This window comes from Staurois parvus, unplaced genomic scaffold, assembly GCF_062004578.1.
Source record: "Staurois parvus isolate SC_StPar_1 unplaced genomic scaffold, SC_StPar_1.0 ptg000548l, whole genome shotgun sequence".
Lineage (NCBI taxonomy): Eukaryota > Metazoa > Chordata > Amphibia > Anura > Ranidae > Staurois > Staurois parvus.
Genome location: NW_028318344.1, coordinates 10,698,493 through 10,721,295, shown reverse-complemented (window position 1 = coordinate 10,721,295; position 22,803 = coordinate 10,698,493). Strand labels below are relative to the sequence as shown.

Genomic DNA, 22,803 nt, shown 5'->3' with positions numbered 1-22,803 from the left:
AAAGTACAAAAAGTAAAAAATGTCATTATTTGTATAATAAGCCCATGCAGACTTTAACACATTTCTCAATAGGCCTATTGCGATGTAACCCACCTTCTTACCCATCTTCCCCCAGTCATCTACAATCCCAGTCTTTTGTTGTCTTAGTGCAAGAAGGAGCATGGCTTGTGCACATGGACTCCCTCTATAACACACCAGCCAACACACTGTAGCTTCCATGGGAAAACCTCTGGGGAGCCTCAAACAGTCAGCATGTCCAACAAACCAAGATTTTCTTGCCTCCGATTATATAGTGACTCCAACAGGAAGCATTTAGGGTTCATTCAAGGCTTTGTATACTTTGTAATATACATTATATTTGCATGCCATATGCTAATGAATAAATTCAGCTAAATTTTTGTTTTTGGTTGCTATTGGTTACTAGACTTTGCACTGCTCTGCACTATTGTATAGGTCCCCAAGTGTTTTGTTTTTCTTTTAAATCAGAAAACAGACATCAAGAAAAATTAATTTCCCTGTAAGGCCCCTTTCATAAGGGGCAGATCTGCATTGCTCAGCAGGGGATTTGTCTGCTGACAGTGGGTGGATGACAGGTCTGTGTCCAGTTTATGCAGAGCGGACACTGTCCGCTCTGCTCTATGGACGGTCGGGGTGCAAACAGACAAGCTTTCCATTTACACCTGACTACCTTCGATCTGATCTGCCTACACAGAAGAGGATGGATCCTCTTCCGTTTACAACCACCGGTCCATAGAGAAAAATGGACCATCCGATCAGGTCCGTCAGAGTCTAAAGGCCCTTTCACACTGATCAGTTCTTCTTCCGTTGTTGACTTACCAAAAGCAGAAGAAAAATGCATGACCATTAAATCATATTGAACTTTTAAAAGTCATTCATGCTGCACTTTTGGTGCAGTCAAAAAACACACCTTCCCCATTGAAACAAATAGAAATGCATCAAAAATGCACCCTCGGTTGTGTTTTTGGAGCCACTTCCTTTTTTACAGGTGCAAAATGCACAGGAAACATGGCAAAAATGCATATGCATTTTTATCACATTTTTGCAATGCAGGAGCGTGAAAGCATCCTAATACTCTGAAATAGCTGAGTGGAAATAAAGAGTATGGTATTTGCAGAAACATTCCACTGCTAATCAGAAGATGGGTGTGACAGTGGTTTAGATAGATGCATTGCTGAAATAGTGATAGTCCAAGGACACTACACTGCTATTGCTGAGGCACAGATAAGTTCCCATATACATCCCATGATAGTTACTGTTTATTAAAACAATATGTTCTGTCAAAATGTAAAATGTCATTCACTGCAAAGAGGCGAGAGAGCCAACATGCTTACTATGACCACTATGGGTGAGAACAGCAACAAGAGAGGGACCCAAGAAAGGCAGAGGTGGCGGCAGCTCTATTTAAAGTTTGTAAAAGTGATTGGATAGCTGCACAGATGCCCAGGTCACTGCCACAATTAGCAGAGAGGCCTGGAAATCACATATTATTATTATTATTATTATTACATCGAGTTTATATAGCGCCAAAGGGTTTGCTCAGCGCTGTACAATAGGGGGGGGGACAATACATGAAACAGCACAGCAACAAACAGCACACGAGGGGTTAGAGGGCCCTACTCTTTCGAGCTTACAATATAAAACAAGCTGCTTTTGCTTGCTGTCCATTTACGTATTATACAAGGCATATTTGAGGTGAATGACACAAGGCATATATAAAAAGCTGTGAATTATTGATTCAGTGATCATTTTTATTTTTCTTTCATTTCAAGGTTTGTTGCAGTTATTGTGTGCAAGTTTTCCCCATCAAGTTATTGTTTATTTAAACAACTGGCATGCGTTCTCATGTGATTTGGAAACCTTAAGTTTCATAGGAGGCTGCAGGAAGGTCCATAATGTCACAGGGCCTAGATAGTATATTCAATGTCATTTAACTTGTTCAATATAAGGGGAATCATTAGATGTTTGCAATATATGACCAATTGCTCCCTCTACTGTTCATCTGAGATATTGCAGCCATCCAATCATGAGTCCTCAGCCAACAAAACTGGCAAAGAAATGTGGACAAGTATGACACAGGACACAAAAGCAAGTGATTTACACAGTTTAATATTGGAGTGTCAGTGAGAGTAATCTCAGTTTTGTTTCATATTGCTAAGACATGAAGCCTTGTGCAAAGCAGCAGGAAGATCTGTTGGAGTTTCTGTAGCACCGTTAATTTACATAAATGATCTACAGAATTACAGGAGACTACAACAGAACTACAATTACAGTCTTCACTAATTTACAGCTCTACTGCATAACCAATCTAAGATCATAATCTCAATAACCATTTAAATACATTAAAATACAAGAGGCCATTTACTTGTCCTTTTTGAGAACTATAAAAAATAACTGAATTTGTCGCAGAGTTGGAGGTAGACACTCTTGTATGATGAGTCCTAGCGCTTCTTGTAAAGTAAAAACCCTTTTAAATAAAATCCAAGAGATTGTTGATTGTGATACGGCGGAATGGAAATCCTAATTTGAATCACTACATTCACACAAGGTATGCCCAATCACTGGAAGTTCGGCCATACTGTAAAGAGAAAGATGGAAATGTCAGGAAGGATACATATAGGTAGAGGTATAAAAATCAGATTCCTACCAACCACCTATACTGGATATCCAAGTAGCAAGGGGGAGTATTCCTGTTATGGATGTGAATAGAAAAGCAGACTCTGAATGACTATGCCTACTGAAAAGGGACTACAGACAGGTACCGTACTGCTGTCTTATCTTGGGTTGGGGGGGGATAAGGAAACAATAATGGCCAATATTATCCAATGCAACTGATTTCTATTTTCTAACAATAAAGTATTATATTGATTTGAACGAGTAAGTATATATCAGTGGATTTTGTTCACCTAATGTTGACAATATATCCTGAATGCTTTTAAATGTATTTTACGGTTTTCCTGAAGTTTACATTTACACTAGAACTCTATCCAAAACCTTTCTTTTTGGACAGGTTGAGACAGGGCTAAAGCCTGTGTTCGAATTTATTGTGTGGGTGCCCCTTGGGAAGATGTCACTTCTTTGTCAGTCCCAGGAACCACACAAGAAGCTGGGGTTGGATTATTTGGTCTAAGGGATTATCACATTTTTATTTATATTCATATATATTTATATTCATATATATATATATATATATATATATATATATATATAAATAAAAAGATAGAAAGTCCTGGCTATTTTTCTTATACACTAAATAGTTCATAGTTATCACTAAAAAAAACAGAGGATTCAACACTGATAACTGAGAAGGCTTTAGCCAGCTCACGGGATTCTGGCTTGACTTAAAACTGCTTGCTCTGTACCAACTTAAGACATGGTTGCCTCAGTTTAAGAGAAGAATATAAAGACAGCCGAGATGTCCAGAATCAAACTGAAATCCCAGACCCAGAACTGAACCCCAAATGTTAAGCAACAATGTCAGGTTTCCCTAAAATATTTAAAATAACAAATTAGGCTTGTTTTACTCATATGTGTTTATGTTGCAATGCAGGACATATAGGGGGTCAATAGAACAAGACGTGGCAGTATTAGGAAAATAAGCCTCAATGGAATCACTGGAATGGACAATACAGCCTTCATACCTGGATGTCTGTGAGCTCCTTCAGGAAACGTTTTGCAATGTCAGGTCCATTTTCCATGGTGGGTATGTGGTAACTCTAAAAGTGACAAAAGCAGCAGATACCCAAATTATTACACAGAAATACAAGCAGAACATTGACTACTAAAAGGTATACATAGCAATTTAAGATTAGACTGTACATTAGACACTGTGCTTGGTTCCCTCAATAATCGTTTTAGTGTATGTTGAAAGGGTTGTATTTAAAGTTGTTCGTCACCCTCCCATCCACTTTTTTTCTTTTTTTTTAAACCTGCATACCCAGTGATGTGTTCTGCTCATTTCAAATACTCACCCACCCAGTAGTTGTCCTGCTGAGATCCTCTTCACTTCTGACACAGCGAGGTCCCGTGCTGCCATGCTGTTATCTAATGTCATCTCTTCCAGGTTCAGAGAGTGGGCCTCCCAATGGTGCACTGCTAGGCCCACCCCCTCATCCTTTATTGAATCAAAGTCTATGCCTCCAGGAATAAGTGATGTACAGGGAGCACAGTGCCTGTCATTCAGCTAGATGAAGTCTATGCCTCCTGGGATATGTGATGTGCAGGGAGCACAGTGCCTGTCATTCACCTAGGTGAAGTCTATGCCTCCTGGGATATGTGATGTGCAGGGAGCACAGTGCCTGTCATTCACCTAGGTCAGGGGTAGGCAACCTGCGGCTCTCCAGCTGTTGCAGGACTACAAGTTCCATCATGCCTCTGCAAGTCATAGCTGTAACGGTCAGTTTTGTAATGTTGCAATGCCTCATGGGAAATGTAGTTCCACAACAGCTAGAGAGCCGCAGGTTGCCTACCCCTGACCTAGGTGAAGTTTATGCCTCCAGGAACAATGATGTACAGGGAGCACAGTGCCTGTCATTCACCTAGGTGAAGTCTATGCCTCCAGGAATAAGTGATGTACAGGGAGCACAGTGCACATCATTCACCTAGGTGAAGTCTATGCCTCCAGGAATAAGTGATGTACAGGGAGCACAGTGCCTGTCATTCACCTAGGTGAAGTCTATGCCTCCTGGGATAAGTGACGTACAGGGAGCACAGTGCACGTCATTCACCTAGGTGAAGTCTATGGCTCCAGGAATAAGTGATGTACAGGGAGCACAGTGCCTGTCATTCACCTAGGTGAAGTCTATGCCTCCCGTGATATGTGATGTACAGGGAGCAGTGCCTGTCATTCACGTAGGTGAAGTCTATGCCTCAAGGGATATGTGATGTGCAGGGAGCACAGTGCCTGTCATTCACCTAGGTGAAGTCTATGCCTCCAGGAATAAGTGATGTGCTGGAAGCACAGTGCCTGTCATTCACCTAGGTGAAGTCTATGCCTCCAGGAATAAGTGATGTGCTGGAAGCACAGTGCCTGTCATTCACCTAGGTGAAGTCTATGCCTCCTGGGATATGTGATGTGCTGGAAGCACAGTGCACATCATTCACCTAGGTGAGTGACCTGCATTTTTGTGGTGGAGAAGGTGAGTGGTGGAGTGGAGCGATGACAGTTTTGAGTGAGAAGATTTGCTTTAAAGCAACCTTGATGCTATAGTAAATATTTAGGCCATAGTCTCCCTGTAAAAGAAGTCTTGTAAATACTTTCTTGCTGCCTGTGTCACTGGACTCCACTGCGAATCCAAGAAATCCTGTAAGGGGTATAGGTCGAGGGAGGGGGGAAAGGAGATTGCCCCTCCCAGAAATCCCAGTTTCCCTTTGGACTTCAGCAGATTTCTCAGGATCAGACTGGAGGTTAGCAGCGGAGGAAGCAGGACAGGAAAGCCTTCTTTTATAAATATGCCTTGGCTTAAAATACTCACTATAGCAACAGGGTTGCAATAAAATCTAGCCCAGTTTATCCTGATTGTCTTATCATGGCTGTGTTAGAAGGTTAGCTAGGAGAGACCTGTAGCACAAGCTACTTGATTACCTTAGAAGGGCTATGGAAACATATATATAGAGCAGTGCACATTCTAGCAGTATTAAACCCAAAAGCAAACATTTCTTATATGGAAGCTTACCAATTCTTAAATGTAATGGCTGCTTTATTTTTTTCTAGAATTGCTTTCTTTTATCTTTCCGCTGGTGATCCAAACAGTAAGCCTGTTTTTCAAAAGAAAAAGCCTCTCTTGCACATTGCATCAATTACAGGGTTGAGACAAGCCATTCAACACTGATGGGTGTTTAAAATGATCAGCTTTTATTTATGTAAAACCTTTATCCCAAAAGAGAAAAAACGGTTTGCTGTAACTGCTTCTGAAGTGTTAGCTGGAGTCTGGCTTCAATTTGCTAGCATATTTAAATCTGCTAGTATATATAACACTCCCCTCCCCCCCCCAGTATAACAATGTTGCTGTCCAAACATGCCCCCTGTGCTCATTCATCCAGATTGGGGCACTGTAATACAGGAAGTGTGTTATTGGCCGGATCTCCAGGCAAAAACTAAGGAAAAAAGCCTACAAAAGAAAACTAATGCAGCCACCACATCTAATGATTGGTAAGCTGTGATATATAAAATGTTTGGTTTTGTGTTTAATACTGGTTTAATGGTCCCAGAGTCAGGGCCTAAAGTAAATTTAAACCCAAAGTGTATTCTCACGTTACACAACTAGGGTGGCATTAGACAAGGTGAAAGAGCATTGGTAGGGGTTCTAGATTAAAATACACCTTTACCTGTCTGCTGCAAAATGAGACCTTGTAGTACTCTGATTCCATATTATGTATTCTTCAAGAGCATTGTGCAATCTGCATTGTGGCTGCCAACATTAGCAGAATCTCTATTCACAGTCACTGATGAATCTAATGATGGAAGTACTCCAAGGCATGCCTACCATGGCATAACATGCAACTTGGAACTGGGGCTCTGTGCCAACGTTTGTTATGGAGGACAAGTTTATGTTGAGTCTCATCCCCTTACTCACCATTCCTACTGAGTTTAATTCCACTTTAACAAAACCCTTTCAAAATAAATTAAAACCTTCAGAAGTATAAAATCATATTTTTGGCTACACTGGGAAAGGGTTAGAACCTAGTTCGGCTTTTCTTGCTCTTGGTTCCCACTGTGGAGATTGATTTTCCTGCCCCAATGACAAAACAAAAACCTGATAGGAGATATGATTTTTTTTCATTCCATTACTATGTAGTTTTAATGTGTACTCCTCTTTTCTTGCTAGCTCAATAACAGAGCAGGAAATAAAGCAAAATATCCCTTACTGAGACATAAAAACCTAACAGAGGTTCTATCATTTGCTCAATAACAAGAGTAAAGATTTCCTTGCAGTGCAAGGTTTATATTGTAGATGACCGGGGTAGATGACAGACAGGGGTCCCTCCTTTCATAGCTGCTGAGTATTCTCTGGATACATTTACCTACATACAGTATTTCACTTGCACCATCTGCTGGGGAGATATTGCAAATGTATTTCAGTTGCCGAAACTCAGTCTGCAAGTACTGTGGTAACAGAGAGCTGGATCCTACATCCTTAATAAATGTCCTGTCCTTAATAAAGAGCTGGATCCTACATCCTCATAAAGCTTCCTATCGTTATTAAAGATTTGAATCCTACATCCTTAATAAATTCCCTATCCTTAATGAACAGCTGGATCCTACATTCCTAATGCGTTCCTTATTATTAATGAAGAGCTGGACCCTTAGTCATTTTCCTATCCTTAATAAAGAGCTAGTTCCTACATCCCTAATAAATTCCCTATCCTTAATGAAGAGCTGGATCCTACATCCTTATTAAGCTCCCTACCATTATTAAAGATTTGAATCCTACATCCCTAATAAATTCCCTATCCTTAATGAAGAGCTGGATCCTACATCCTTATTAAGCTCCCTACCATTATTAAAGATTTGAATCCTACATCCCTAATAAATTCCCTATCCTTAATGAAGAGCTGGATCCTACATTCTTATTAAGCTCCCTACCATTATTAAAGATTTGAATCCTACATCCCTAATAAATTCCCTATCCTTAATGAAGAGCTGGATCCTACATCCTTATTAAGCTCCCTACCATTATGAAAGATTTAAATCCTACATCCTTAATAAATTCCCTATCCTTAGTGAACAGCTGGATCCTACATTCCTAATGCGTTCCTTATTATTAATGAAGAGCTGGACCCTTAGTCATTTTCCTATCCTTAATAAAGAGCTGGTTCCTACATCCTTAATAAATTTACTATCCTTTAAGTAAAATTATAGGCAAAATGTTTTTTTCATTTTGAATATATGAAGGGAGGGATATAACCCCTGTCATTTTTTGCCATCTGTGTCCCTTTGGGGAGATTTCACTTCCTGTTACATAGCCAAAACAGGAAATTAGAGGAAATTAAGGGAACCCCTTGGGACCCCTCATGTCACCAGAACTATTTTCTTCATTTAATGATTTCTCCTCTATTACTTTTCTGGGGATAAACCAAAATTTGGGATTTCCTTTTACCTTCACTTTCAATGATAACGGTAAACAGGACAAATAGAGAGGATGAATCTCCCTGACAGGGACATAGACTGAGAAAAAAAAATGAACAGGTGTTCTACTTCATCTAAATACTATACAAAACAAACAAAAAAAATGCTTTACTTATACTATAAAAAAGAGCTGGCTCCAACATCCTTAACCAGTTCCCGCCGGATGTACACATACAATATATTGCCAAAAGTATTGGGACACCTCAATTTACAAGTACATGAACTTTAATGGCATTCCAGTCTTAGTGCATAGGGTTCAACATTGAGTTGGCCCACCTTTTACAGCTTCAACTCTTCTGGGAAGGCTGTCCATAAGGTTTAGGAATGTGTCTATGGGAATGTTTGACCATTTTTACAGAAGCACATTTGTGAGGTCAGACGGGAAGGCCTGGCACGCGGTCTCCACTCTAATTCATCCCAAAGGTGTTCTATCGGGTTGAGGTCAGGACTCTGTGCAGGCCAATCAAGTTCCTTCACCCCAAACGCTCTCATCCATGTCTTTATGGACCTTGCTTTGTGCACTGGTGCGCAGTCATGTTGGAACAGGAAGGGGCCATCCCCAAATTGTCCAAAAGGTCTTGGTATGCTGACATCTTAAGAGTTCCCTTCACTGGAACTAAGGAGCCAACCCCTGAAAAACAACCCCTCACCATAATGCCCCCTCCACCAAACTTGGTGCACAATGCAGTCAGGCAAGTACTCTTCTCCTGGCAACTGCCAAATCCAGACACGTCCATTGGATTGCCAGACAGAGAAGCGTGATATGTCACTCTAGAGACCGCATCTCCTCTGCTCTAGAGTCCAGTGGCGGCATTATTTACAGCACTGCATCCGATGCTTTGCATTGCACTGGGTGATGTAAGGCTTGGATGCAGCTGCTCAACCATGGAAACCCATTCCATGAAGCTCTCTATGCACTGTTGTGCTAATCTGAAGGTCACATAAAGTTTGGAGGTCTTTAGTTATTGACTCTGCAGACAGTTGGTGACTTCTGCGCACTGAGAGCTTCAGCATGCGCTGATCCCGCTCTGTTATTTTACATGGCCTACCAATTTGTGGCTGAGTTGCTGTTGTTCCCAGTTGCTTCCACTTTGTTAAAATACCACTAACAGTTGACCGTAGAATATTTAGTAGCAAGGAAGTTTCACGGATGGACTTATTGCACAGGTGGCAACCTATCATGGTACCACGCTTGAATTCACTGAGCTCCTAAGCGCAACCCATTCTTTCACAAATGTTTGTAGAAGCAGTCTGCATGCCTAGGTGCTTGGTTTTATACACCTGTGGCCATGGAAGTGATTGGAACACCTGAATCCAATGATGTGGAGGGGTGTCCCAATACTTTTGGCAATATAATGTATTTGTGGCCTCCATGCGGGAGGGCTTTAAAAGTGTAAGTTCACCTTTTGGGAACAAAATAATAAATGCACATATTTTTGCAGGAAAAAAATTATTTTTTTTCCCCCTAAGGAGCCTGCAAAGTATTGCACCAGTAATCTGTGGTGCAATGCCAGACTCCTGCAGACAACACTGATACAAGATAAAGAGCTAGTTCCTACACCCTTATCCTTGATAGGGGCTTTTCAGATTTCCTGGAAATGCCCTTTAAGTGGATCTACTATTTTATAATAAACATTTTTACTGTAAAACAGTAGGTAAAGTAGACCTTTCAGCAATCAAGTTTTTTGTTTGCATTTTTAAAGGTATGACAGCCTGCTTTTGACCTCAGTATCTTGTCTCATTACAGCAACTTAAAAAAACAAATCCACTGTACTCAAACCAAAAAAAGCACCCCACGTGGTCAGTGGATGTGTACTTACTGAAGTCTATGCTGTGTAACAACCTTGCCCTACATCTTTAATATCTATATAAAAAAGTGATTTTATATTGGTGATTGTTGTGACACAGTACTCACTTTTTCATTGTAGAGTATCCGGTTTACTGGACATACAACACAGGCTGTTCCTGCTCCAAAGACCTCATTTATCCTGTTTTCCCGAAGCCCTTTGATCAGATCATTCATGGTAATTGTGCTCTCTGACACTTTAAATTCTCCCTGCAAAACATCAAAACACACAAAATAGCTTGAATATAAAGAAGCACTCCGGAAAGCACTATTTACAACAATTTAAACAGGCCACACCAAAAAGAAAAAACCCCAGTTCAAATTCTGAATTATAATGTAGTAGCTACAAGAATATGGTCATTAACAGGACGTGGTTCAATTTATATGTCCACAGTGCCACCCTATGGTGACATATTCAATTTTCTATTTTGCTCAATTTCTGAATTATATAGTGGAGGGATTAGCTTGCTGTTTTGTGTGTCATATACTGACCTTCCATTGAAAGAAAACTAAAAACATTAGCTAACTTTACTCAGAGACCTTGGGCACTGTTCCTTGTCCATTCCAATAAGAGCTTTCCATAGGAATAAATGGAGATTGTGGCATGCATGCGCAAAAGAAGCAGAACTCAGCCAGTGAAGAGGTTGTGCAGCTACCAGGCAAGTAGGAAGTATAAAACTTTGGGGGGAGTGTGATACTTAGAGGATAAGTGTACTAAAATTACAGTTATCCTTTAAAACGTTTAAATATAAGCCCCCACCATAAAAGTTATCACTCACAACATTCAACATTTAATGGAGAAAACGATTGTGAAACAGTCATAGATATTCTATCCCTCTCTTCTTCATCTGTGGATTTTAGGGTAAAGAAATGTATCATTTTACCTGTGACATAAAGAAGTGTGAGCCTGACAATATTTTTCTCATTCTTTGAGAGACACAAGTAATCAGAGATTATTAGGTTACACTCCACCTACAGGAGGACTTGGTCACCAGCAAACAAAAAAAAAAACAAACTAACCATCCAGGTATAACCCTTCCTATTCCTCACGTCTCATTTTTTTTACTGGTGTCCACAAAGATGGACATCTTGTCTCTGCTCTGATGAGAAAAGTCTAACTTTTTGTTCCAGCTATTTTTTTATTCAAACAAGATTACCTTTTTTTTTCAATTAAGATTCCTCTAAAAGCTGCTTGAGCTGGTGGCTATACCCAGCTATCCGTATAGTGGTTACCTTATCACTAGCTTTGGAGACCCTGCTGGACTGGATGATTATGATGCTAGCCTGGAATGTGATCTTAAGGACAACTGGCTCTGCACTGTGGTGCTTTCCAGACCTGATTGCACTGCATTAGTGATGGAGCACTTTTCAGATCCAGAGCCATGGCACAGCCCCAAGTGTGACTGCTGCCTCTGAAGACTCAATCTGTAGGTAGGTCACGCAGGCTGAGCACCTGGACCACTAGGGCACCATTTAAAATCTCATCTCTCTATTGGTTTACAATGGAAGGATTTAATGCTGAGGGATTGAGCACTGACACCATCTGCTTGGTGAAGTGTTGTGCCCACATACCACGCTTTCTTTCCCAGCATTCAATGTTAGAGAAGGACTCGTTGGTTAAAGTTTGGGTAGCAGAACCAGCATGCAAAAAGTGTGTGCTTTGCATGCCTTTCAGGGGGTCAACATCTCTTTGGAGGGAGGAAGTTTAAGGAGCTATAGAGGATGTGTCCGGTGAAGATTGACTTTAACTGGTGCCAACAACCCAGTCTAATAAAATGGCATGACAAGACTTCTAGTAACCACTAATGCTTATGTTGCTATACAAGAAACAATAAAAGATGAACTCTAGGCAAACAGTCAATGACACAATTAATTTAAGGCTTACCCACTGTCGTGCCAGATCCAGTAAACTCTGTCTTGTTACCCCAGGGAGGATTAAACCACTTAATGGAGGGGTTACTAGCTCTTTCTCTGTAAGAATACACATTACACACCAATAAGAATGAGCTCCAACATTAGAATTACATATTATGATGGCCATAAACAGGCACTGAAGAAGACAGTTATTACCACTTGTCTTTTACCCGCCCCTACAGCCCAGGTATTTCAAGCAATAGCTAAAACTGATGCACTGCTTGACTTAACTGAGCCACACATGGCCACCCTCAGAAACAGCAGTAGTGTTTCTAAAGCCAAAACTTTTTTTCATTTTTGAACAGAGTAGATAATGATGACCTGGCCAGGTTTGTTTGGCTGTCTGTTACATTTACTTCCTGGCCTGTAGACACAACATAAGGTAAGAGGAAATATATCTAAAATTAGATGAATCCCCTCTTAGACAGTTCTCACCAAAACATGTCAGCTTTGAAAGGTTTCTTCTCTATTCTTGCACAACTAATCGTATGGGATTGTTCTAGAACTTTATTTCTGGTTAGTTTTGGATACACTTTAAGAAATATTTAAAAAAAAAAAATGTCTAGATAAGAGGCCATGAGCTGTAACCAATGGCAAGCAAGAGGCAATGAGCTGTAACCAATGGCAAGCAAGAGGCAATGAGCTGTAACCAATAGCAAGCAAGAAGCAATGAGCGTTAACCAACAGCTAGCGATCATCTTCTTCTAGTCAAACTTTTTGAATATTGTGAAAAGGTTACAACTTCAGGCAGATTTTTAATGCCATCACTGCAACATCTCCCCTCACTTCCCTAAATATCTATATTAATGCAGAAATAAAAGTAAAAAAAAAAAAATTGTGAAAAGGCAAGCCATAATACTAGATATAAAACGTACCTGCCTGTCTGCAATCTCCTTTACAATGTGCACTAGGCTGCGCGCATGCACAGGTCAGGGTACATTCTCAGAGAGGTGCCAGTGTATCGGGATGAACAAACACTTGGAGATTTTTTGTAGAATTGAAAAATCTTGGCAATAGGACAAATTTGGTCCCTTGCCTTGAATTAGTTATGCTTTGTGAGAGATGATATCAGTCTTCATGCACCTTGTCTAACAACACTGCTTATGTTAGCACCCTAGTGCTTAGCTACTGCATCAGTCCACATGAAGAGGAAGCAGAAAGGGAAGCAAACCCACATGACTTACCTCCTCGCTCATTAGTCCAGAACATGAAAAAGTTCATTGTTCCAGCTTCAGTCACTTCATGGTTGTCTCCATACAGCCACAACACTTGCTGACATCCTAACTGAGATGCTTCATGCTGTACTGCTATGGTAGGACCATAATTTCTGTGTGGACATAGATGAATGTTATAAAATCATCCAAACAGCCATTAAAGACAAATCAAATCAACTAATAAACAGCTGTCCCCTTGGCTTAGATACTCCTCCCCTCAGAAGCGGAAGTGCTTTCCCCCCTCCCCCCCCCCGCAGTCTTCTGGGACACGTGACCCAGAAGAATGGGGGACCATTCGCAATGTGCAGTGTGCACCCGGCTGTTAAGCTACTAACTGTCACAGCCGGGTGCCCACAGTTAAGCTGACAGAGCTGGAGACAGAGGATGGCCTGTGAACCCCACTGGGGTGAGCACCCTGCTGGATCGTTGGACAGGTGGGTGGCTGTTTTTTTAAAAATAAGAAGCTACAAGTTTTGTAGCTGCTGAATTTTTTTTTACAGCAGACTAAAGCTCCTCTATAAAAGGACATTATGAGGCTCCACCATGACTCCCAGCGTTTCCATTTCATAGCCTGCGCCTTGGCAGTATCTGTTAATTTAGGACAGTAGGTGGGATCTGTTTATTTTTTTTTTATTTTTTTTTTTAATTCTTTTTCTCTTTTGGTCTCAGTTATAGTTGTTGTGTTTGTTACATAACAGTCTTATTCTCAAATTTAGTTACCACCCTAATAATTCATATACCACATGCATGGCTTGTTATGATTTTGGTACTTAAATTACCAAAGAAATACCACTCAATAAAACAGTTATGAAACACCAGCAATTTCCCAGGAACAGAAGTGTCTTTCCTTTACAATAGACCATCTAAAAACAAGACATTCAAAATTGTTGACCAACCAGATACACTTAACCACTTCAAGTCCAGACACTTTTACCCCCTTCCTGTCCAGGGCAATTTTCAGCTTTCAGCACTATCACACTTTGAATGACAATTGCGCGGTCATGCAATACTGTACCCATATGAATTTTTTATAATTTTTTTGAGACAGATAAAGCTTTATTTTGGTGGTATTGATTCACCGCTGGGATTTTTATTTTTTTTGCTATGTAAATGAAAATGTCCAAAAACTTTTTAAAAAAGTGTTTTTCTTATAACATTTTGCAAATAAATAATCTTTCATCATAAATCTTGACCAAAATTTATTCCGTTATATTTTTAGTAAAAAAAAATAAGCCAAATTAGTTTATAACCAAAAATTATAATTTTTAAACTTTTTTACATTTTTTTTTTTTTATATTATTATGTTTTTTTTTTTTTTTTACATACTGTCACCCTAGCAGTACAGTGTCACCATGGTGACACTGTACTAATTGTGGGGGGTGATGAAGATTTTTTTTTTTTTTTTTACAGTGATTGCTTTTACACCCATATAGGATGTAAAAGCAATCATTTCTCTTTCTCTCTGTCTGCATTCTTGCAGCCATTGAGAAATACTGAGTGAGCTGTGATTGGTCACACCTTGTCACATGGTACAAGGCTGTTGTGAATAGCCTTGTACCATGTGACCTCTGTGATCATTCACAGATTTCACACGTAGTAAGCAATGATGTCACAAGTGACATCTTGCTTACTACTTTGCATGTGATCACTGATTGGCCTATCAGTTATCATATGATCGGGACCTCGTACAGAGGTCCCGTCCGACGATCGGCGTTTCACTGTGTCCGGAGGACACAGCAGGCACTGGATCGCGGTGCTGCGCGCTCCCAAGGAGCGCGCACAGCTAGAAGGGGCGGGTGCCGTTTATGAACGGCAACCCGCCCCTGGAGTGCCACCGCCCTGTCGTTTATAAACAGCAGGCGGACGGCAAGTGGTTAAGGAGATGTTAACAAGCACAATTGTTGACTGAATATAAATTACCTACTTAACTCTGTGGAACACAATGAAGTCACACAGCCCTGACCTGACATAACCTGGCCAGTGTTGATCAGAAGTCATAGGTACCTGAACTTTGAGAAATATAACAAGTAGAGCTCCCAAGAAATTTTACAATTGTTCATTCAGGACAAGGATATTAGCCTGTCTCAGGAATTTTAACACCCATTATCAACAGAAACAAATATCTACTGGGAGATCAACTGAATATTTACCAATGAGCTATATAGACAATGGCCCAAGCTACGCTTACAATCCTCAAGTGTGTACATAGCCTGGAAGATACAATTCCATTCACGGGAGGCTGACATATTCAAGGCTTTAGACATCTTTTTATGTCCTTTTCCATCTTTATAAAGTTCCATTACCATATTGGGTTGTATTGATTGTAGAATAGAGGTTTCTTTTTTTTTTCCTCTATATTGATCCAAAGACGCATTTGACATGTTTTAGTGTGTATTATATCAGAAATATTTCTCCTAATTCGCTACGGTTGTGGGAATTGGGAACGATATACCGAATGTTGACAAATGATATTTGCTAATCACTGAGAAAATCAAGGTTTTGTTATTTACTCTGCTATAATATTTATCTTGTGATTGACCCAATTGCAATATATTTTGGGTTATTCTTTGATTGTGTGTAGGAAACACTCATCACCAGTAAATTAGTCTGTATTAAAATATATATATTTTTGTATATAAATACATTTATTAATCAATTTGGAGATATTTGTATATTTGGTAAGAAATCACACTGGTAAAAAGAACTCAAGAAAAATTACATTGTGGTGATTTATATACTCGGGTGTCTATATTATTTAATATTGTTAAGTAAGTTATTTACCGTAACGGCAGGAGGCACTGCGTCATAAATATATACGGGAGTCGAACACTGCCCAATTTATTTATAATTATCACAAAAGCACCACAGGCTGTGTGAGCTTTACATTTGTTCATAAACATTTAGTCCTCTTCTTTTTTCTCATTCAAAAAATGTATTCACCCCTAACTAGTAAACAGCTTATGTTATCCAGGCTACATTACAGCTGGACTCAAATCCACTTTTTTTACCCTTAATATGAGTTTGTATATCCCTCACTTAAATAAGAAATGGTTTAACTGGTCAGTTAGGGGACTTGAAAAAGTAAATTATAATTGATTTTTGGAAACTTTAATTTTTTTTAATGTATTTTCAGTACTAACAAACATTTAGTATAGGTAAAGTTCTTGTTCAAAGGAAAACCTAGCAGTGCCTGCTCAAGGTTCACTGCCTACATTGGCTATTCACAGCAATACAGGAAAACACCGTTTACTTCAAGCGGTAAATGTGCAATATTTATATTTACCCGACTACGAAAAAAAAGCCTAGAAAACAAAAAGAAAAGACTGTAAAAACCTTATCTTTGCTCAAGAAGGACTGCTCCATCTTTGTTCAAGCACCATTTAGGGTGAGCATCTACTACCTCCTGGACCAAAATCTTCTCCACTATGGCCTTGTATAAACATGATTTAGCTTCTACAAAAGCAGTGTGTACAGCAAGCCTAGATATGAAAATTCTCTGCTCTAAGCCATTCCTCTTCACCACTTCAAACCTGGATGCCTGGGGTTATACAAGCAGTCCCTGCTCACAGACTATGTTACAAAAGAAGCCACTGCACACCAGAGGCAATAATGGAATCCACATTTACTCTGAAGGATATCCACAAGCTTGACACTGACAGTCTCCCTTTGGGACCGCTCCTAACGTGTTTCACCCATAATGCTTAGTCAAAGAAATCTCTACAACTAAGACCTATGGATGCAAAGCATAAGGGGGACTCAGTGTAAAGCTTGAGGATATCCGTCACAAAAAATGTGGATACCAGTAATTCTTCTGGTGTGCGGTGGTTTCCTTTTAAAACAGTCTGTGTATTGCAAGCTTGCATTGGGAAAGCTTCCGGGGAGCTTTGAGCAGCTTCAAAAACATCAGTTCCAGTATGGCCTCAATGACAGTATACTGTTACTGTTGGGACTACTGTCCGCTTTTAAACTGAAGTTTAGCTAATTTCTTTTCTGTGTGTGTGCGTTGCTTTTTTCTTTGGTGACCTAACGTACCCGTGATGAAGTATGCCCCACGTTGCGAAAGGCAGCTGGACCCTGGAGAAATCTTCACTGCAAGGATACATCATTCTCTTCTCCACCCTGAACTTCCTTTGTTGCATGGGTTAATAGCTTTGGACTGGGGGCAGAGCTGCTGTGAAAAAGTTGCAACAAGAACCCTTCCTCCTCCATTGAAAAAAGCTCTTTGCTTTCACTGCCTCCAACAGGATCTATGAATGTGGGAGACTCTCCCCAATTCAGTAAAAATTTCAGCACTCTGATGCAACTTGTTTCTTTACTGCAGTTCAGCCAGAACCTGAAAATATTAACCATTGCAGCACCAATAGCGAAAATGTCATCAGGATTCAAGCTGCTTGCATAATCTGAGACATACAGTACTGTGTTACTTTTTCATTAAATTCAGCTTTGAAAGTCTCCATTCCCAGAAAATGAAATGCATTAGGGAAGTGCTTCTCGGCCTTTTTTTCAGCCAAGGAACCCTTTAAAATTCTGCACATTCTTAAGGTACTCCATTCTAAAATGTAAAAAAATCTAAACTAAATAGCGCAGCAACATTCACACATATAGGACACCCAACACTAGAGGTGATTGATTCTTCCAAAGCAAACGCACATTTGCACACTGGTATGGAGTAGTATTCCATTATTTATCTTCTCCCTCAGTTTATCTCCTTCACTTTGCTAATGTGACCCCAGTGCTGACAGGGAGGGGCAGGGGAGAGAAAAAAAAGGATGCTGTGAAGGTGCCCGACATCCTCCTTATCAACCAATGAGGTCATTGGTTGTCAGGATGCAAGTGGTTAGAAGGCTGTAATGGCTCACAATGAAAACCTGTAGCTTTGTGTAACTAACAGGCAGGTTTGATCTACCTGCTAGCTTGTATACAATGTTTGAGTAAATTTTTAGACATTTTGTTAACCCTTTGAGGACCGTAAGATTTTGGAACACCAAAAGAATCAATTTTTTTGTTTTTAAAGTTCGTACACTTCAGTTGCTGTAACTAAGCCATTTCATGAAATAATTGGCAAAAAGCTAGATCCATTTGTTGTTGCTGATAAGAACTAATATTTTGACTCAACCAAAAAAAAAAAAAAAAAAGCGTTTTAAGTTCTTAATCAGATGATACACGCAATTAAAAACATGGGACAAATACGTCCCTTGGTCCTCAAAGGGTTAAGGCACCCCCGAGGACAACTGACGGCACCCTGGTTGAAAAAGGCTGCATTAGGGTATTCATTACAGTGAAGTTATGTCCAGATCATGCAAACGAAAGTATTTAGAGTTAACTCAGTTTAAAACAAGCCCCCATTCATCTCTGTATTCATGTGGCGATTGTGATGAAAAGTTTTCTCTGAATGGCACCTGTGTCAAGCAAGTGACCTCCTGTTTTCACAAAGCACCAGAGCAACTCCGCTGCACGGGATAAGGAAGCCAGCAGCAATCACTGTAGTAGCGGTGCCTACTACAGAGATTTCCAGCTTCCCTGAGGATTGGCCAGATCTGGCACATGCATACTTATACTGGTCCAAGCTAGACCAATGTCACTGTGAAAAAAACATTCATGCCCAAACTTCAGTTTTACTTTTCAAAGTTCACAACACAAGCACGACATTCTTGACAGCCTGTCAGTCCTCTAAGCTAAACAACCAATTATAGAGTGTTTGTTGTGATCTTTGAGAGTGATTTAGTACACTTAGATAAACATTAACTAGAAAGAACAGGAATGGCTTCTTTAAAACTCCTTTAGCGTTTGTTAGGAACTTGTAAATATTTTATTTATCGATGATCTGGACACACAGTAGGTGTACTTAAAGAAATGACAGGGAATCTAAGGTTTCCAAATACTACATACTGGTGTGTGTCTTATTCCAAATTTTCTCCATATTTCTCAGTACCGTATATTTTGTGTACATATAAAAACTTTTGGAGACATGAATGTTTACAATACAAGATGTAAAAACTTACCCCCCTAGTTTGTAGTTTCCTACACCCCCCATCCAGGCACGCACGTATTTTGGATCAGCCAACAGTGAGACAGGATTAAATCCTCCACTGGGAAAGTATGGTCCCACTGGCCCAACAATGACATATAATAATGCATGATTGGACTTTGTGACGCCAAGAGATGGCTGTGAGGGGAGAAAACAATGGAACATATAAGTAGATGTGATAAGAAGTGCACAGTAGGAAAACAATATAAACAGAAATTCGGCCCAGCTCTGCTAATAAAAAATCTGAACTTACCTCCGTGCCAATAAAAGTTGGTCGAATATATAGACTGGCAGTATCAGACTTAGGGACCCAATCTCGGTCAATGTCAATGAGTCTTCTCATACACTCGAGGAGCTCAGCCTTGTCAAAAGACTGAAAAGAAATACATTTTATTTAGGAGACATCCACTTTAAGAGAGTCAGAGAGAGAAATATGGATAGAGGAACATAATCCTGGCCCTGTACAGAGCATTGGACCTTTTCTTGAATATGCTGAACAATTCAGAGCACCAGATCACAAAAAAAAGTTCTGGAACTCAAGGGATAGAAGAGAAGGACTACTAATTAGTAAAAGTACAAAGAGGACAACCGCTTTGATGAAAAAATAACGGTCTCAAAGGTAATGTCACTAAAGAAGAGGTGATTATTGGGGATAAGAACACCTTGTATAAAGAGACCCTGTCAACAGACCATTTATTTCACCAAAAACTTTCCCATAAGAGTATACAGTATCTACATGTAACCTATTTTATGAAAACTCTGCCTTGGATGTAACTACAGCAGCCTCGGAGCTGTCACTAAAATTACACTTAAAAGGTAATGCAGGGAAGTGAAGGAAGGGGCAGTGGAGCTAGGTCAGCACAGAACAGCAATTTCACTCCCAAAAGAGGAGAGGGCTATGCCGTGCTAGGAGGGAAGAAGACTGCTAGGAAAATGGTTTGTCCTGAAGTAGTCACATTTTCAAACAAGTATAAAGGCACAATGCAAATTGTTTGTTGAATGCATGAAAATTATGATGGGGTACATTTTGAAATGAAAAAAGTTCAATAAAATATATTTGATTTAATAAAAGGCACATTGCAAGTGAATAAAATAATTTATGGAAAGGAAATAAACTGCAAATAGGCATTTAAAATACAATACTTGATATTAATGTATAGATGAATCAGAGTGACTTGCGAGCCACAGGTGTGATAATTACTAGAGGATCGCAAACATTAAATATTTTTTGGTATTTATACACTTTTATTAGTTATTTGTATCATAATTTGAATTAATTTAATGGTAATAATTTAATTATTATTTATTGAATAGTATTTAGGAGCGCAACATATATTTGTTGATATTAATGTACTTTTACCTGAAATTTTTTAAGTTGGCGAGGGGGTCTTTTTTTTATCAATGTTGATGTTTTAATACATCTTGTATCAACCTGATTATGTGATTATATAACATATTCTGTACCCAGCTCTAATGACAGCATGCATGCACCATTTTTACATGTCTCTTTCTAAAAAAATTAACACCCCCTTCCCCACCCTTCACCGTCCATAAAACAAATGGTGGGTGCAGGGAGTTTACAGACTTTGCTTTTTTAAAACAAGCTGTGCCAGAGCAAAACCATTTCTGCACCCAAATTCTTAATCAGTATATGAAGTCACAGAAGGAAAAAGCACAAGGAAAACTGCAAAAGCTGCATGGATAATTTTTTACTGGTGCTTAAGGTAAATGCAGCTTCAAATTAAAGAAAATGTAGTGTTTTCAATATATTTTCCTTAATATGTTCAGGACTAAAAAATAAAATGGTTAAAAAAAAATGTTTACAAAGTTCAGTAGCTCAAGCTGAAATGTACGCCAACAACTGAATGATGAGAGGAGTGACTCCTTCCCCCTCCTGCACTCTCCTTTATTAAAACCCTAATTCCCTGAGACATCATTGTCATGGGTGCTTCAGTTAGGAGATGTTTACTTTTAAAATAAAGATTTCCTAGAAATAGAAAATACTGATAATTAGTTTGATGAGCTTAACAATTAAACTGTCTCCAAACCATTATAGTTTCCATTTACAAGGGATTTTATATGAGGGGCACTGCTATTTTCATGCAGGGAAAGTCTATTGAAGAACTGAAATGACTTTTTTCTTGATTTTTTCTCTAATTTTATCAGGCAGTGTTACATACAGCCATTCCATTGTATTATACAGTATTTACATATAATAATGCTGAATGATGACATAGCAGTAGGCCCAATATAAAAAAAAAAACTCCATCACTCTGAAAGTTAGCATTTGTTCAGTAAAGGTTGTTTAATATAAAATTTTAACATACAGGCAGACAAGCTCTCAGTGCTGTTCGGTGCATTCTTTCCATATTCATCATTGGTCGGAAAAGGCGGACTTGATTGTCTTCCCCTTTATAGGCTTTCATACCTTCAAAGAGCTGCAACACAAAGATTAGGCAATATACACGGTTTATTGTAGTGATGCAGTTTGCGCTGTATATGCGCAACATTACACTCCGTTAGTTCCATCACATTTGATCACCTAACAGGTTCACATTACACATCAGAATTCACCCAAATCTAATCGTTAAGCTTTTGGTGGACTATTTTTTAAATTTTAAATCTAAAATCTTGTGTAATTTACATTCTATAAAACCTTTTACCCTGTACAATAAATTATTAAAGGAGAAGTAGGGCCAAAGCTCTTTTGGCCCTGCTTCTCTTGGGAATCACAGGAGTGTACTTTGTCTTGCACTCCTTTGACACATATTCAGCCAACAAAGGGCTAAAATCCACTGTTGGCTGACATCACTGAGCCAGTCCAGGTACTCGAGAGATCCCAACTTTAACGTTGGGATCCACCCAGGTTCCTGACTGGCAGCTGATTCAGGCTCTCAACATGCCACTGAAAGCCATGAGCCAGCCACTCCCACCCCCTCCACAGCCCAGCACTCCAGTGAGTGCTGGATGGGTAGAGCATAGAGCCAATGACTGACAGTCTTTGGCTCTCTGCTCACAAAAGACCAAGAACTGAGCGATCAGCACTCATCGCACAGCTTTCAGTCTTAGAGGCAGCGAGAGACAGATGCAGCATCAGATCGATGCTGCCTCTACCTAGGTGAGTATGACTGTTTTTTTTTTTTTTAGATTTCCTGAACTTCTCTTTTACAGGACATGAGGGACTAGACATAGTTGTATTATCTTGGTATGGTTTTCCTACCACAACAGAACCACAAATTTAAGGTCACCTCCAAAGAAAATTCATTCTTCTATTCTGGATGCTTGCTTTCTAGATCTTTCTAGAATAATTCCCAAGGCCAAAATGGCCATGGCTATGACATGGGCAAATAAATGATGATGTGACTCTCTCCTGATAAAATCCCCTTAATGTAAAATAAACACATTTTCCCACATGTGGTAAAAATTTCATGTTAATAGCACCTTTATTTATATTTACGTAGAAAAATGGTGACGAGTTTAATACTTATTTTACCCGCTGTATATGCAGGACAGTGATCTATTGCATGCATCGAAGTACTCCACTGCGTGACTAGACACTAAAGGCCTTAAAAATGACAGAATAATGGCATGGCCCCCTTCCTCACCTGACCTAAACCCTTTTGAAAACTTTGTGGTGAAGGAAAACAGTACACCT

General features: G+C 39.5%; 1 protein-coding gene across 1 annotated transcript in view; it reads right to left on the bottom strand.

Moving 5' to 3' along the window:
• Positions 1-2,111: 2,111 nt before the first annotated feature.
• Positions 2,112-22,803, bottom strand: part of LOC149451175 (branched-chain-amino-acid aminotransferase, cytosolic-like) — a 68,943-nt gene continuing 48,251 nt past the window's right edge. The window contains exons 4-11 of the mRNA XM_089691005.1: positions 21,476-21,586; positions 19,402-19,521; positions 19,123-19,286; positions 13,091-13,233; positions 11,878-11,963; positions 10,062-10,202; positions 3,660-3,734; positions 2,112-2,596 (exon numbers count right to left, since the gene is read on the bottom strand). Coding sequence (XP_089547131.1) covers positions 2,558-2,596; positions 3,660-3,734; positions 10,062-10,202; positions 11,878-11,963; positions 13,091-13,233; positions 19,123-19,286; positions 19,402-19,521; positions 21,476-21,586 — 879 coding nt within the window. The 3' untranslated portion in view covers positions 2,112-2,557. The remainder of the gene's footprint in view (positions 2,597-3,659; positions 3,735-10,061; positions 10,203-11,877; positions 11,964-13,090; positions 13,234-19,122; positions 19,287-19,401; positions 19,522-21,475; positions 21,587-22,803) is intronic.